The sequence below is a fragment of the Schistocerca cancellata genome, chromosome 5 (genome assembly GCF_023864275.1).
Source record: "Schistocerca cancellata isolate TAMUIC-IGC-003103 chromosome 5, iqSchCanc2.1, whole genome shotgun sequence".
NCBI classification, from domain to species: domain Eukaryota; kingdom Metazoa; phylum Arthropoda; class Insecta; order Orthoptera; family Acrididae; genus Schistocerca; species Schistocerca cancellata.
Window position 1 is genome coordinate 531,369,489 of NC_064630.1, and position 18,528 is coordinate 531,388,016.

Consider the following 18,528-nt stretch of genomic DNA (forward strand, 5'->3'; position numbering starts at 1 on the left):
ATATACACTGTACTAGTGCCGACATTGTGCATGCTCTGTTGCCTGTGTCTATGTGCCTGTGGTTCTGTCAGTGTGATCATGTGATGTATCTGACCCCAGGAATGTGTCAATAAAGTTTCCCCTTCCTGGGACAATGAATTCACGGTGTTCTTATTTCAATTTCCAGGAGTGTATATAGACCTTTTCGATTTTCTGTGAATATGTATAATTACCACACACTGTTTTAATGTATGTTATAACACTTATCGTTTCAAATGTCTAAAGGCTTTACCTCAAATAAACAAGTAAGAGTAGATCTGTACAGTTATGTGGTCACCCATGGCAGTGTTTGAGGCTCTGGAATTCCCCTGAAGTAATTGGGGTTTGCAACCCTTCGATATCTTATTTCTTTACATCGTACTGTTTAGTCCTTTATCCATCTTCATCAATAGTAGGTGTATTTGTTGGGGGGGGGGGGGGGGGGGGGAAGGGTCAGCAACCAGCTGCACATAATAAATTTTATATATACAAGTTTCGTGTATATAGCATCCTCCTTCAGAAGATTGGAAATATCACATTATTAGTGAGTGTCAAAAATAGGCCTGTGTATGCAGCATTTTACTGTAGTAATGGGGATCATAGTAGCTTTACCACATTTGTACATGCAATATGATCCACATGACTACAGTAATATGCTGAATCACCTGCTTAATTCTGACACTCGCTTGTAATGCAATAATTCTAATCTTCTGAAAGAGGGCACTAGGGGCCTGAAACCAATAGACAAATAAAACTTCCTATGTACAACTGGCTGCTGATCTGTTTAACAAATTGTATTGTTTGTTGATGTGTTTCAAGTGTAACACGAATATAGCCAATGTCAGCTCAACACGAAACACATTGTGCCACAGATGGATATATGACAAATAGTCACTTACTGCCAGGATGTTTCATCTTATGTAGGCCACGAGAGAGAATGTCCTGGCACTTGTCCAGTATAATGGTTTCAGCACACATGAAACTGAAGTCAGTTGTGGCATTCAACCTCACTGTGCCCAGAAGTGGATTAAGCAGTAACACAAGGCAGAGGTAATTGGTTGGCTTCAAATGTCGGGCTTAGGAAAAGTGTCGATGACTCAGCAAGACCATGTGTCACATGACACGTGTAAAACGTCCATTTTTAAACACCGTTCAATTCAAGACCGAGATCAAGCAAATCGTTCGCTAATCCTTATGGGACTACAGCTTTAGAGCCATAGGGTTGCTAATAAAGAGGCCTTCTATGATGACCACAAAAATTTAGGCTTTCCTTCACTGAATCAAATGTACAACATGACTGGTACTACATAATGTTTTCAGATGAGTCAATATTTAGCTCACTTAATGAGGGGTCCAGTGATAGTCTGCAGACTATGGAGAGCATGTTATGACCCACAGTATGTGACTCAACATTCACATGTTGAACGCATCATTGTCTCATGCTGTGGATGAATGTCATCAAATGTGGCAGGGATACTTCAATTAATTTATGGTCATCTTACTGCAGCTCCATCATGAAACGTACTATGGTACAGAGTGTGAGGATGCGCTATCCCAGTGGAGTGCACTAGTTCACTTAAGTCAAATAGTTCAGCAATGGTTGTCACAACAGGCTAATGTCGATCTGATTGGCTTACCAGTGCCAGCCTTTGAATCGTGATGTCAATCTGTGTCCCAAAATGGAGTGTCACAAGCACTTCCACTGGCCAACACCAGCCCATGCACACCTAACCAACTGTGGGACAAAGTGTGGGATACATTGGACAGTCTTGTGGACAATGAGACATATTCCAAGAGGCAGACTGTTTCCATGCCTCATCAAATGAGGCAAGTGATTCATGCAAGTGGTGGATGGACCCCACAGTAGCCTCCTTTATGACGTGAAACTTCCCTATCTCACATTTCGCCACTTCATATTACAATACTTGATATCACAGTAAGTTCGTTAATTGGAAATGTATATAAAATCATTGTACTTAAATTTCACTCAATGAATTCATGCTATTCACACACACACACACACACACACACAGTATGAGATGGTCAGAGAAAATAATATTGATTATTGACCCACACACGAACTGATGAACCCTAACATAAAAATATTCTCTTCCTTATTGCCTCTCCAAAATTCTCTGTTTTTTGTGCAAATAAAGTGCAGTGCAGACATACGAAAGCTCTTTTTCGAGACAACATCTTTGGGAGCCTAGGTTAGCATTCCAGGTAATGTGCCAATTTCTCTCGGTTCATCTTCAGTTTAGAGAAATGAGCACTGAATAATATGTATTCCGTGTCTTCTCCTTCACACTCCATTTCTAAAGCATTGACCTCAATTAAATTTGTATCAAACCCCAAAAAACTGGCTGATTATGTTACCTGTGTTGTTATTTTTCAAGAACAAAACTTTCACTTGTTTCCTTTGACACCACCACGGATTTCTTCTCTTTCAAATGTTCCCTATAGGGAGACAATGTTAGCTACTTAATAGATTCAGAACGTGCTAATTTTAATAGAGCTGGTGGTTCTTGATGTGGCTTGCTGATTTTGGGAGTTGGACAGATACCATTTGGACCCACATTAACTCCGTTGTTTGCATCTTGTATGTGAGACTCTTGGTGTATTACAAAGTCATTGTCTCGAAGTACTGTATTTGTCTGTTACACAAGAAGAGTCCTGTTTTCAAGAGGCTGTTTATGGCACTTTCTATTGTTAATGCTCTCAAGTAGGCCACTCAAAATAACTTTGTAATCAAAAAGGAGGTTACTAATGCACCCGAGTTATTTGCCCAACAAGATTCTATTTCTTGCGGATAATGCATTTTTAACATTCCCATGAATTCCATGAATGTGTGGAAAGGAGTGATAAACAGATTGCATGGTAACATTTTTCTCTTGCTTTGTATAACACCTAAATGTGATGTGAAGCTCATCCAGGGTTGCCACAAGTGAAATTCCCTGCTACTTCCCTGATTTCCAGACAAGTTTTAGCAGTTTTCCCTGACAAATTTTTAAATCTTGAGGATAAGTTAGGAAGTAAGTTGACAATCTGTCTTTGCAGCTATGGTACAAGAAAAAAAATAGTAAAATGAGGATATATATATATCAGGGTGTATACGTGGACAAGGAAAAAAAATTTCCGGATTTTTCCCGGATTTCCCGATTAAAAATACACTTTCTCCCGGATAAAAACACACTTTTTACGTGCTATTAAGTGACAGATTTTTTTTTATTTTTTGCATCAATAAGTACGCTGTATATTTTCGTATCATGAAAGTATAAATTCGAATCCCACCAAACACCGCATGTTACTTTCCGAACCATGTAATCGAGATTACGATACACTTTTGTAAGCGAGTCATTGCTCATGTCACGTGATCCCGCCAGCCGATGACAGCGGATATTCAGAGCGTAGGACACGTGATGTAGTCCGCTAATAGCAATATCACTGTTAAGTAGCGCGGATACACAAACAGGAAAAGTTAATGTTTTAAATTAATATACATAGTGTTGCTACAAGAAAAGCAAAGCTTTCACGTACAACATTGGTCTCTAAGGTTAATAAGCTGCAACAGAAGCTAAGCTTTCACATATAATGTTGATTTATCTTGCCCGTGTTACACTTTAAGATACATCACACAAATGTGCCAGTAAAATTTTTAGCCGAGTCAAGTGACTTGTTCTCAAAGTTTTCCACAAATAAATTAGCTACCGCAGAGGAGCGAGAGCTTCCTGTAGCACTACATCAATTTACTCATAATAACGACACGATTGTCTGATATGGGCTCTAAATACTTCTAATCGCTCGTCATCAAACGCTCTGTGATTTAAGGAATTCATCGCACATTCTCACACATAGTTCCACTTGCGAAAGAGTAAATTTGCTTTGAAAGTAACGTTTTTCAAACAGCCATTCGCAATATTTTCCCGCGACCTGTTAGAAATAGGTTCGTTTCAGCAGTCGTCAGAGAGCGCCAGGTAAGAGGCGCCACCGCGCTTTGGCAGCTACGATGACACAGGAAGCCCGTATGTTCGTATGTGTAAAACATTAAAAGATCTTACGTTATGTCATAAAAGAAAAGAGGCCGAAATATCGGTGTCTAATGCTGCGTAAGTTGTTAATACAAATACTACCCATGACTGGTGTGGTGTCTCAAATCTGATTACGTTTATTTTGTCGCTGTCTGCTAGATAAAACAAAATAGGTCTTTGTAACACTGCAGAAATTGTAATACATACCAAATGAACGGGACTGTTTTTTCACAAATGGTCATTTTTATAACACGACAGAATATAATTCACGAAGACCAACATAAAATGCCTATTAGGCCTACTACAAGCAAATAGTTTAATGTTAGAAAATAGTTTCACATTTCATTCATACGCCCCAGTTTCTCGAGCATGAGATCGAAAAGTAGTAGTACGAGATTTTTACTTAAATTTGGAATCGTCATATTCTTCCCTAATTGGTGTGATGTCCCCGTTCCTCGTCCTAACAAACAATCTTGTCATGACTAACTCTGGAACTATTCCTGCCTTTGTCAAAATTTAGTCGCTGGTTAACTTCACTAACCCTGCCAGAATCACCGGTTTAGTTATCCCTGATTATTCTCCGGTTAGGCGTTATGATGTTCGTACAAACCACTTTCCGCCCTACTTCCAGAATAGAAGTTAATCGGCTGCTAGAAGGGGGCTGTACACCTGGCCCTTACAAGTGGAGCGATCTGGCCAAAAATTTTCTGACAAAATTTCATTTTCTTGGATACACCGAGAAGATAATATGTAATCATTCTTACCTGTTATTCCTGTTAGTCATTTATTTCCACTCTGGTAGTCTGACTCTATGGATTTCGCTAGTAATTATAGCACAGCTGATCATTCCAGACCCAATCAACCACATAATCAGACAGCGGTTGGCGTTCACTCGTTCGGCTTTACTCTGCTCAGCTCGTATAACCCGGTCCCCTTTTGCTTGCAGGAAAGTTTATTTCTAGATGCGACGAGTATTCGCCTGACAGACATAACGTACACTAGGCATGCATTCAAAAATTAACTTATGATTCATTCAGAAATCAACTTACAGAGTGCGTTCAAAAACCAAGAGGGATGCGTTTCAAAATCATGAGTAATCGGTAGACCAACATGCGCTGGATGCTAGGCTCTTTGTGAAACATGATTTTTTTCTTCTCAAGAATATGAAGTTGGCGCCCCCTCCACCCCCGTAATTGTCATTCGGGTCAGATACATCGGTTTGCCCCGCCACTCAACTGCGCATGCGCATGAGCCCGCTCGTAACTCCTATAACGAATCTAGTTAAACTGTTGTGACGTCACTCTCATCGGAGACATTTTGTTGTTATAAAGCATTGCATAGTCTTCCTAACACCTTTGACACATTTTGTTGTTGGCAAACATTTGTATGAGCACTGTGTTTTGTTGTTGTATATGGCACATTTCCTTTGCAATTTATGTTTTATTTTCATATTTTTTTCTCGTTCACATTTTATTGTTGTTGTATTATTCTGCAGTAGCGGGATAGAGTAATATCCTTTGTTAGAGCATCGATTCTTACCAGTCAATATAGCAAAAATTTAACTGAAACCTAAAATAATGAAAAATTCCCGGAATTCTAAAAAATTCCCGGGTTTTTCCCGGTTTTCTCCCACAAACAAACTCAAACATACACACAAAATTCTAGCTTTCGCAACCAACAGTTGACTCGTCGGGAAAGAGGGAAAAAGAGGGAAAGACAAAAGGATTTGGGTTTTAAGGGAGAGGGTAAGGAGTCATTCCAATCCCGGGAGCGGAAAGACTTACCTTAGGAGGAAAAAAGGACAGGTATACACTCGCGCGCACACACACACATATCCATCCGCATATACACAGACACAAGCAGACATTTGTAAAGGCAAAGAGTTTGGGCAGAGATGTCAGTCGGGGCGGAAGTACAGAGGCAAAGATGATGTTGAAAGACAGGTGAGGTATGAGCGGCGGCAAATTGAAATTAGAAATTAGCGGAGATTGAGGCCTGGCGGATAGCGAGAAGAGAGGATATGCTGAAGGGCAAGTTCCCATCTCTGGAGTTCTGACAGGTTGGTGTTAGTGGGAAATATCCAGATAACCCGGACGGTGTAACACTGTGCCAAGATGTGCTGGCCGTGCACCAAGGTATGTTTAGCCACAGGGTGATCCTCATTACCAACAAACACTGTTATTTGCAAATAACCAGAGCCACTTCCTCATCTCCTCAAACCCGGAACCTTCCACAGAAGAACCCCAAAAGTGCCCCACTTGTGACAGGATACTTTCCGGGACTGGATCAGATTCTGAATGTGGCTCTCCAGCAGGGATACGACTTCCTCAAATCCTGCCCTGAAATGAGATCCATCCTCCATGAAATCCTCCCCACTCCACCAAGAGTGTCTTTCCGACGTCCACCTAACCTTCGTAACCTCTTAGTTCATCCCTATGAAATCCCCAAACCACCTTCCCTACCCTCTGGCTCCTACCCCTGTAACCGCCCCCGGTGTAAAACCTGTCCCATGCACCCTCCCACCACCACCTATTCCAGTCCTGTAACCCGGAAGGTGTACACGATCAAAGGCAGAGCCACGTGTGAAAGCACCCACGATATGCGGATGGTTATGTGTGTGTGTGCGTACGAGTGTATACCTGTCCTTTTTTCCCCCTAAGGTAAGTCTTTCCGCTCCCGGGATTGGAATGACTCCTTACCCTCTCCCTTAAAACCCACATCCTTTCGTCTTTCCCTCTCCTTCCCTCTTTCCTGACGAAGCAACCGTTTGTTGCGAAAGCTTCAATTTTGTGTGTATGTTTGTGTGTTATCGACCTGCCAGCGCTTTTGTTTGGTAAGTCTCATCATCTTTGCTTTTAGATATATTTTTCCCACGTGGAATGTTTCCCTCTATTATATTCATATCATTAATTTGAATCCAACAATTACGTTTGTAATTGTCACTGTTACATTTCGAAGTCTTTTCTGTCGTCTTATTTCCTCCTCCTGAATTTGCCAGTAGTTTCACTTTGTATTTACCTTCTCCTTTTTACCGTAATCTACTATACAATTTTATCCCGCTGATATATACTCAATAATACATAATACGTAATAATAAGTAACCCACTTCCAAACCATAACAAAAAAAAATTTTTTTTCTGCTTTCAACACTACCACTGCTATAAAATCCACCGTTTCTAGTTCACAAACAGTTCCTTTCACGTATTAAACAACCTTTTCGGCTAGTTCTAATAACTTTTGCTTTATTTCCATTTCCGTTTTTCTCACATCACCGATCATTTTTTGCCGCTTCCCACATGTTTTAACGTCATTATTTCTTCATCAGACAATTGTTAGCCTCATTTCCATAATCTGCCACCACCAAACCACTCCTTTTAATACATCTTCACGTAGTTTTTTCGTAATTTTCCCGAATTTCTCCACCCTTTAACGTGTTTTGGTGGCAACACAACCACCTAACCTTTATGCACATCGTTGTCTACCTACACAAGTTCACCACAGGATCAACATAGCCCAGCTCTAACCAACACTTTTTCGCCTTTTTTCATACCAGATCTCCATTTGCTTTCTAGTTCACCTTTATCTCTCCCCATATATTTTTATATTTATTTTCATTTCAGCCTCATGTTACACTTTCCACCTTCTAATACCATGTCACCCTCACAACACCTCCACAACGACCCCATTAAGTTTTATTTACATTCCCTCCGCAAACATGCCTTCGCCCTAGCCAGATTACCCTCCCATATTTTATTTTCTCAGGCTTGTCTGACATTTGGCATCACCCCCAAAGGCCTCACACTTAAAGTTCCCATCTCTGGCTGCAACCCTTCTTTCCATAAGGCCCTATACCAGTTCCAAACTGAACAATCCATTGCCCTCACCCACCTAATCCTTCACCTACACATCAACTCAGCCAATCAACACACCCGTCAACTCCTATCCTTAATAAAAGTCCTCAATCTTTCCTCTCCCACATCCACACCGGCTGTTCAGAGCATCCTCCTACAGGCCAACCACAAATTAGAACAGCATGCCACCCTTCACCTTAAAAAAGTATCCAATCTCCTGGTTTCCCACCTCCGGAAAGGCAACTCACTCACCCTTCACAACCTTTCCAGCAAACCTCAACCTCCTCTCATTGCACACAAACCCAGTCTCTCCCATCTACTCAATCTCCCACTTCCAGCTCCACTCCCTCCAAAACCTCAAAATTCCAATCAACACAATCTGGAACCACAACACCCCAATTCAGTAGTTAACCTTTCCTCCAAACCTCTCTCCCAATCCGAAACCTCAGTCCTATCCAAAGGCCCCACTCTCACATTCAACCAAACAGCCCTCGTCAAAGATTTACTGTCCTACACCCGTACTCTCTGCTGGAAACATCACTTTGCCACGAAGAAAAACGATCCTAATCCTACTCCTAATGATCCAACACCTCAAGACACTATCCAAATTGAACCCTGCCTGGAACAGTTCCGTCCTCCGTCACAGCGGGACCCACCTCCTCTTCCTCAAAATCACCCTCTCCAAACCTTCCAGGAATTTCTGACTTCCAGCCTTGCCTTTCAATCCTTCTTAAAAAACCTTAATCCTACTCCCAACATCACCACTGCTGAAGCCCAGGCTATCCGTGATGTGAAGGCTGACCGATCCATCGACATTCTTCCGGCGGACAAGGGTTCCACGGCTGTGGTACTTGATCGTCGGGAGTATGTGGCTGAGGGACTGCGTCAGCTTTCAGACAACACTACTTACAAAGTTTGCCAAGGTAATCCCATTCCTGATGTCCAGGCGGAGCTTCAAGGAATCCTCAGAACCTTAGGCCCCCTACAAAACCTTTCACCTGACTCCATCAACCTCCTGACCCCACCAACACCCCGCACCCCTACCTTCTACCTTCTTCCTAAAAATCACAAACCCAATCATCCCGGCCGTCCCATTGTAGCTGGTTACCAAGCCCCCACAGAACGCATCTCTGCCTACGTAGATCAACACCTTCAACCAATTACATGCAGTCTCCCATCCTTCATCAAAGACACCAACCACTTTCTCGAACGCCTGGAATCCCTACCCAGTCTGTTACCCCCGGAAACCATCCTTGTAACCATTGATGCCACTTCCCTATACACAAATATTCCGCATGTCCAGGACCTTGCTGCGATGGAGCACTTCCTTTCACGCCGATAACCTGCCATCCTGCCTAAAACCTCTTTCCTCATTACCTTAGCCAGCTTCATCCTGACCCACAACTTCCTCACTTTTGAAGGCCAGACCTACCAACAATTAAAGGGAACAGCCATGGGTACCAGGATGGCCCCCTCGTATGCCAACCTATTCATGGGTCACTTAGAGGAAGCCTTCTTGGTTACCCAGGCCTGGCAACCCAAAGTTTGGTACAGATTTATTGATGACATTTTCATGACCTGGACTCACAGTGAAGAAGAACTCCAGAATTTCCTCTCCAACCTCAACTCCTTTGGTTCCATCAGATTCACCTGGTCCTACTCTAAATCCCATGCCACTTTCCTTGACGTTGACCTCCACCTGTCCAATGGCCAGCTTCACACGTCCGTCCACATCAAACCCACCAACAAGCAACAGTACCTCCATTATGACAGCTGCCACCCATTCCACATCAAACGGTCCCTTCCCTACAGCCTAGGTCTTCATGGCAAACGAATCTGCTCCAGTCCGGAATCCTTGAACCATTACACCAACAACCTGAAAACAGCTTTCACATCCCGTAACTACCCTCCCGACCTGGTACAGAAGCAAATAACCAGAGCCACTTCCTCATCTCCTCAAACCCAGAACCTCCCACAGAAGAACCCCAAAAGTGCCCCACTTGTGACAGGATACTTTCCGGGACTGGATCAGACTCTGAATATGGCTCTCCAGCAGGGATACGACTTCCTCAAATCCTGCCCTGAAATGAGATCCATCCTTCATGAAATCCTCCCCACTCCACCAAGATTGTCTTTCCACCGTCCACTTAACCTTCGTAACCTGTTAGTTCATCCCTATGAAATCCCCAAACCACCTTCCCTACCCTCTGGCTCCTACCCTTGTAACCGCCCCCGGAGTAAAACCTGTCCCATGCACCCTCCCACCACCACCTACTCCAGTCCTGTAACCCGGAAGATGTACATGATCAAAGGCAGAGCCACGTGTGAAACCACCCACGTGATTTACCAACTGACCTGCCTACACTGTGAAGCGTTCTATGTGGGAATGACCAGCAACAAACTGTCCATTTGCATGAATGGACACAGGCAGACAGTGTTTGTTGGTAATGAGGATCACCCTGTGGCTAAACATGCCTTGGTGCACGGCCAGCACATCTTGGCACAGTGTTACACCGTCCGGGTTATCTGGATACTTCCCACTAACACCAACCTGTCAGAACTCCAGAGATGGGAACTTGCCCTTCAGCATATCCTCTCTTCTCGCTATCCGCCAGGCCTCAATCTCCGCTAATTTCTAATTTCAATTTGCCGCCGCTCATACCTCACCTGTCTTTCAACAACATCTTTGCCTCTGTACTTCCACCTCGACTGACATCTCTGCCCGAACTCTTTGCCTTTACAAATGTCTGCTTGTGTCTGTGTGTATGCGGATGGATATGTGTGTGTGTGCGCGCGAGTGTATACCTGTCCTTTTTTCCCCTAAGGTAAGTCTTTCCGCTCCCGGAATTGGAATGACTCCTTACTCTCCCCCTTAGAACCCACATCCTTTCGTCTTTCCCTCTCCTTCCCTCTTTCCTGACGAAGCAACCGTTTGTTGCGAAAGCTTGAATTTTGTGTGTATGTTTGTGTGTTATCGACCTGCCAGCGCTTTTGTTTGGTAAGTCTCATCATCTTTCTTTTTAGATATATTTTTCCCACGTGGAATGTTTCCCTATATATTGACAGCACTGATTGCAACCTGACGGGAGTGGTAGTGGTAGGAAGGGGAGAAGCAGTAAGAATGGGGGAGCAGGGAAGTAGTGCACAAACTCCGTTGCGCCCAGCCAGTGACAACGCATAACACCTCAGTAACCAAACAATTTCATCTACTGAGATAAAAACGAGGTTTTTCCTGTTTCTTTTTCCCCCTTCACATTTCCATGATTTCCCTGATGTATTTGAAATTCCATGACATTCCCTGAATTTCAGAACCTGTGGCAACCCTGTCATCTATTAAAATAGTAGTAGTATTACCACTAGGTGGCTTCATAAAGTTCACAAAATTGTCAAACCACTTGGTAATAATATGAATCGCATTAGGATATCCATGATATCGCATATTAAGAATATGCCATCTTGCAATAAAAACCTAGCCACTTAGTTACACTTCTGAGTTGGAAGGACAATGCACTGTAGTGAATGACAGAGTATATTGTAAAGGTATAATCAGATGAATATTACATAAATCCTTTAAAGTTTTTGTCCTATTTTATTGAAACTTTATTAATTCATTGTATGTCTGTCACAATGAGCTCATTTCGGTATTTTTGCCATTTTTACGTCATTCTGCAATGATGGTAGAATTTTTTGTAAAAATGTATGATAAAACTGTGGAAAATCCAGGGTGGAGTAATGACAATACAATGGAAAGGATAGATTGTTTCTCATCATATAGAAGTGGTGCTGAGTCACAGACAGGCACAACAAAAAGACTGCTAAACATGCGTGCTTTTGGCCAAACAACCTTCTTCTAAAGTAGACAACACACACATTCATGCAAGCACAACTCACACACGTGACAACTGTCTCTGGCCACAAAGGCCGAAATGTGAGCAACTGCACATGATGGGAGAAGCAATATGAGTGGTGGGGGTAAGGAGGAGACTGGGTTGGGGGAGAGTGCAGGGTAGGGCGAGGAACAGTACATTTCGGCATGTGGAATTACATAGAGATGTGTTAGGGAGGGGATAGGGCAACTAGGTGCAATCAGTAGGATCAGCAGGGAACTGGGGAGTAGAGAAGGGGGAAAAAAGACTGTGAGTGGTTTGTCATGGAGTGGTGAAGACAAAGGGACTGAAGGACAGGGACTAACAAAGGTTGACACTGGGGGAGGGGATATGGGAACATAGCATATATTGCAGGCAGCAATGCCACCTGTGCAGTTCATGAAAGCTAGAGCTGGTAAGAAGGATCCAGATCATGCAGGCTGTGAAGCAGCCATTGAAATGAAGAATGTTGTTTTGGGCACTATACCCATCAACTGGGTTGTCAAGCTGTCTCTTGGTCACAGTTTGCCAATGCCTGTGCATGCAAACAGACTGCTTTTTGGTTGTCATGCCCAGGTAGAACACAGCACAGTGATGGTATCTTGTTAGTAGTTTACATGACTGCTTCCACAAGTAGTCCTGCCTTTGATGAGATGAGATAGATGATGCTTGTGGCACGTGTGTGTGGTGGTGGTGGTGGTGGTGGTGGTGGGAGGAGGATGTATGGGTCAAGTTTTGCATTTAGGTCTTTTAACGGGATATGAGCCATGAGGGGAAGGTTTGGGAGAGAGGTGGAACAAGGAGGAAAGAGGATATTGCAGAGGTTTGGAGGGTGATGGAATACTATTTTGGGAGGGACAGGAAGGCTAGTAGGTAGGATATGCCTCATTTCAGGGTAGACAGGAGGTAACTGAAACCCTGGAAGAGAATGTGATCCAGTTGCTCCAGTCCTTGGTACTTTGTGGCTGGTCAGTGGGACTCTGGGAGTTACGGGTGACTCGAGAGAGAATTCAAGGGAGATCTGTTTCTGTAATTACTGTCTGTAATTATGGTCTGTGAAGGCCTCGGTGAGACACTTGGTATATTTTGAGAGGGATTGTTCGTCACTACAGATGTGACGGTCTTTGAAGTTGAGATGAACATCGAGGATGGTGGCTTGTTGGGTTCAGAAGGACCAGGTGAAACGAATGCAGGAGAAGGGGATGAGGTTCTGGAGGAGTGTGGATGGGATGTCGTCACCCTTGATCCAGATCATGAAGATGTCAATATAATATGAACCAGGTAAAGAGTTTGGGATTCTGGATGGTTAGGAAGGTTTCCTCTACATCATCCACGAATAGGTTGACACAAGTTGGTGCCCAGTGCTGTACCACTATTTGTTTGTAAGTGATGCCTTCAGAGATAATGTAACTGTGGGTGAGGATATAGTTGGTCATGGTGACCAGGAAGGAAGTTGTCAGTTTGGAGTAAGTCAGGCATTGGGAAAGGTAGTGATCAATAGCAGGAAGGCCATGGGCAAAAGAATATTAGTGTAAAGGGAGGTAGCATCAGTAGTGAGGAGCAGACTGCTGTGTAGTAAAGGGACAGGAACTGTGGAGAGTTGGTGGAGTAAATGGTTAGCATCTTTCATATAGGAGGGCAGGTTACAGGTAATTGGCTGACAGTGTTGGTCTATGAGAGCAGAGATTTTCTCAGGGGATGCTAAGTAACTGGTCACAATGTGGCATCCTGGAATGTTGGGCTTATGGACATTGGGTGCATGTAGTAGGTAGGAATGTGGAGAGTGGCAGGGGCATGGTTGAATTTGGGAGCAGGAAAAAAGGTTAATGCCTTTGGAAAGGACTGATACTTTTCTAGGACTAGGGTTTAGTCCCATAGAAGCATTAGTTCTTCCCAAAGGCCTTACCTTTTCCCTCAGTCGAAAATTCAATCATGTTGGACTTGTTAAAGACCTTCTTTCATCTCCTGGTCCCTACAGTGAAGACACTTTTTTGTTATTAACTGTGCCAATCAGAGTCAATCCAAATTCATAGTTGAACCATGCCCGACTGTTTCATCCTCCATTCAACCTTGATCCACCCCCACTGCTCTCATATCACCCTGTTAACACAGCAGAATTTCGTAACCTCAAACCTTGCCTCGTCATCATTTCCACAACCCATCAACATGGAAACTAGCCTTACATATACAGAAAGTACCACAATTCACCACCTAAAAACTGATCCCAAAACTATAATCCTACCTGCGACAAAGACTCCACCACTGTGGTTTTTAACCTTAGGAATTGCCTGTAGGAAGGACTCCACCAGCTGTCCCCCACAAACCCTGTCACAGTGGCCCCATTCCAGAAATCTGGCACGCTCTCCAGTCTCTCCTCAAATCCTTAGTCCCATCCCAGAACCTCTCCCTTGTGTCTCTCTCTGTCTCTCTCTCTCTTCACCCCTACCTCTCCCTGCACACTTACCTTTCATGTGCTTCCTGAAGTATATAAACCCAAGCACCCAGGATGTCACATTGAAGCCATTTAATGTGTCCCCACTGAGAGAATCTCTACTGTCATAGTTCAACACCATCAGCCTATTGCCTGTGACCTAACCTCCTATATAAAATATAAAAAACACCAACCATTTCCCCCATCAACTGTTCAAAGGTCCTGTTCCTGTACTGCTTATCACAATTGATGCTACCTCAATTTATACTAACATCCCTAATGCCCATGGCTTTGCCATTATTGAAAACTACCCTTCCCAATGCCTGAATTATTCCAAACATACAACTTCCTACCCGGTCACCACGACCAACTACATTCTCATCCACAATTACTACACTTTTGAAGGCATCACTTACAAACAAATCCATAATATGGCAATAGGTGCCCACACAGCACCATTCTGTTTATGGACAATCTACCATTCAGAACCCCAACCCCCTCACCTGGTTGATAATCACTGATGACATCTTCATGATATGGATCAAGGATGAGGACACCCTGCTCATATTCCTTCAGAACCTCATCATCATCTCCACCACTCACTTCACGTAGTCCTCCTGCAATATATGGCTATTAAAAAAAGAAAGCTTTTTGTAAGCACTACACTGTTGAGGTCATTGTCAAAACTGAAAGAATAAAAAGTCATTTGAAGACAGGAGAGAAAAATTTTAAACTCCTCTGGAGTTAGATATACATGATTTAGCTCCAGCAGCACACAACAATAATATTCTATTCTGCAAATGGATTCTCCCTCTAGTTGCTCCAGTTGCAACAGTAATACTGATACACTAGTAGTAGGATGTCGTAAGTCAACATTTAACTTCAACAAAATTGAAGAAAAAACAAATTAGCTCGGTAGACTTTGTAATTATTACCAGTGATCAACAGAGGGCAAAACTGGATCTATTAATGACAAAGTTCTTTTATGCTAATAATACAGCCTTCAATGCAGCTTTAAGTCAAGGATACAAAGACACGATCCAAGTACTGCGGCCTGGTTATGTTGGTCCTAATCTCGTCAAATTATGAAGTGGGTTGGTGCTTCATAAAGTTGCCGATGAGGATGATGCAAATATAAAACAAGTTAAAGGAGCTAAACAGCGCTTTACTTCTATGTGATGAGTGATATAATATAAAGAATGACTAAAGTATAGAACCACTATACACATACAGGCCAACAAGAACGCCTAGTAAAAGCAGCTGATTGTGAGGCTAACCAAGAGACAGCTAAATACTAAGCAGAGTCTTTGAAAAATTCAATTAAAATGTATGAAGAAAATATTCAGAAGAAAATATTTTCTGGTTGCATTGTGAATGAAAATAACGTGACAAAAATGAGACAGGTTTTGAAATAAAACCTGCCTGACTTGTTAACATAGGGTTCTTTGTCTCACTACATTAATTTACTAGTACAAGAAGTAACAACTACAAGTATAATGAAGATTATTACTGAAGCTGATAAGTACTTTCAGAACCACCATCAACCACATGGTTGGTTAAAGGAAAAGAATGGTCTTTGCTGCAGCTCTCAAATTCTACTAGATAGAATTTCCAGCAAGACTGTCTATGCACCTTTACTGATAATTGTTCTAAATAGGTAGAAAATGTAAAACATTCTGAGTCACAGATAGGCACAACAAAAAGACTGTCAGAAATCTGAAACTGTAAAAGAGAACTTTGCAGACGTCCCCGCTAACATAAGCAAAATCTTGTATAACATTATTATTTATAAAGATGCCATTCACCTTCTCCGACAACTGTCGGAGGTTTGTAGTGTCCTTGACCTTCTTCAAGCAATCAGCACTAAAACTGCACAAGCTGCCAAACTGCGTATCAATCTTTAAGAAAGTCTTGATATGGAGCCCTATAAGAAGGTAACAAAAATTTTGAGAACATGATAAAGTCCACTCAACACTGGGTTTTCAAGTGCTCACACCCATATTGCTTCTTTGGGCTATAAAATTTTGCAGTTTACATAAAGCAGAGAAAGCTAGACATATGGACCTCAAGGAAGAGCTGGAAATTTTTTCACATCATGCTAAAAACCAAAGTTAGATTTCGAATAATTAAAAAAAATCCATTTAAAGTTTTTGGAATATCTTGTACAGCTAGTTACCGGGTTAATTAATTAGAACCAGATCTATGGCATTTACAGGTTAGGGATGTTTCACACAACAGTTGTTTGTGATCTTTTGCAATTCTATTACGTGTGTTCCTTAGATTGGATGGTTATCTATAACTGATGCTCTATGTAACTACCACTTTATGACTAATCATCTTATATAAATATTACGGTTTTGACATGAATTGCCTGTATTTTTACTAGAATTTTGAAATGTCATCTTCACCTAAAATTTTCTCTTGTGCATGACATTTGTACTATGGATGCTCGATATCCAATCACACATTAAAGAATTAAACAGCAGCTTATGGTGCTATGTAATGAAATTTCTAAAGTTTGTCAAAGCTGTAGAACATTACCAACAAAAATATTTTGTAACATCAACAGTATTTACAATGCATAGGTGTACATGCTCGCACACGTGCACACACAGTGATGATAAGAGGAACAACTTTAATTTCCTCTCAATGGATGCAGTGTAGTTCTGTTCCAAACACCTTTAACTGAAACGAGGAGGTAGAAAGATTTCTAGCTACGGATACATACTGCCCAGATATTGAACCTATTTGACCTTGTACTGAAGTTATGGAATGCTGATAGATATGTGACAAAATATAGATAAATGTAACAACAATCCTATAGGAAAATGCTGGGATTTAAAAAATAGTTATTTTAAGAAGATAAATTCATGAACAGCTAATAAACAGCACATTAACTTAACAGAAAGAACCACAAAATTTTATCCTTTGTGGATAACACAATAATTATGTAGGTGGGAAAACAAATTTGGAAAAAGGAAAGGCTGTACAATTTAATTTCTGTTATGAAGGGATCTATCAGAAAGGGCTGGATTATGAAGCAAATAAAGCAACAGCTATTCTGACAAATAGCAAAAGATAAATGCAGCAGTCCACACAGTATGTTTATGTCAGTTGAAGCTGCACAGTTCCACACTGCATTTGCTCACATACTCTTTCTTAATATTCAGTACTGAGTTCACTTTGCAGGATTGTAATAGTCTGCATACTTTCAGTGCTAGCTACAGGCAGGGTGTTGTGTGAAATACAGACACTACACAGAGAAACTACAAAATGAAACCAGTTACATAACTGGCAATGAGTGTCATCAACCAATATCAGATGACTGACACCTGAGATGCAAAGCTATATGACAACAATGAGAAAAACAGAAGACATGAGTTAAGACTACTCAATAATTGGTTACTGATTGGCAGCTGTCCTCCTAAAATTAGTTGCAGTCACTTTGTTATTTTGATGCAGGGAAATTAACAGAGTCTGTGTGTTTACTCTAGTCCATAGCTTCTTGCAACTTAGGAGAAAGTAAAGCTACTGAACAAGGGTTTTTCTATGAAACTGCTGATAAATACATAGTTATCAGCTGCAAGTCTAGGTTTTTTTGGAATTGTAACTGTACATTTCTCTCTGAATATAGTGAGGCGATAAATCAATACTACAGCTGTATTCTCTTTGCACCATGGCAGGTGCTAACTGGCATGGAACTCAAATGCAGAAAACAACAGTTCATCTGAGGAACACAATGGTGACAGACCAGTGATACACTAATGGCTTTTTTCACTATTTATCCTTTAAAAATTAGTGACATAGTAATACTGTGAGAAATACAGAGAGGAATTAGGTGAGACTTCCTTCCAGATGGTAATTGTTAAAGGTAATAGGGCGAGGGAACACAATGAAAGGAACATTATGCAAAACATTAAACCAAACAGTACATTAAGGTTGTACTTAAATAGTTCTAAACTATCTTGAATCCATATACTGTACCTGTTTTTCCCTGAAATAAAGTCTCTATCAAAGCAAGTGGTTGCAGAATTATTTTCCATGTGGAGAAAATCAGCACTTCCACTCAGATTTATGTTCTGCTTCTCAGTTTTCAGCACTCTCATTGGGGAAATACTGTGATCTGTGTAAGAGTAAATATTTAGAAAATGACAATTTAATGTAAAGGACTGTCATCTCTTTCATCTAGGAAATTCATAAAAAGAATGCACTAAGATACATAATTGATTTTTAAAGAATAAACTGTTTCTCTTGGGTTCATTCCTGACTTGTAGTTTTGTTTAAAATAATTTACTGATCTGTCACTGTTTTAATGAGATAAATTATTCTACAGT

General features: G+C 41.6%; 1 protein-coding gene across 1 annotated transcript in view; it reads right to left on the reverse strand.

The window, feature by feature from the left end:
• LOC126188665 (centrosome-associated protein 350-like) overlaps positions 1 to 18,528 on the reverse strand; it is a 268,811-nt gene that overhangs the window by 177,085 nt on the left and 73,198 nt on the right. The window contains exon 10 of the mRNA XM_049930268.1: positions 18,179 to 18,317. Within this exon, the coding sequence (XP_049786225.1) occupies positions 18,179 to 18,317 (139 nt within the window). The remainder of the gene's footprint in view (positions 1 to 18,178; positions 18,318 to 18,528) is intronic.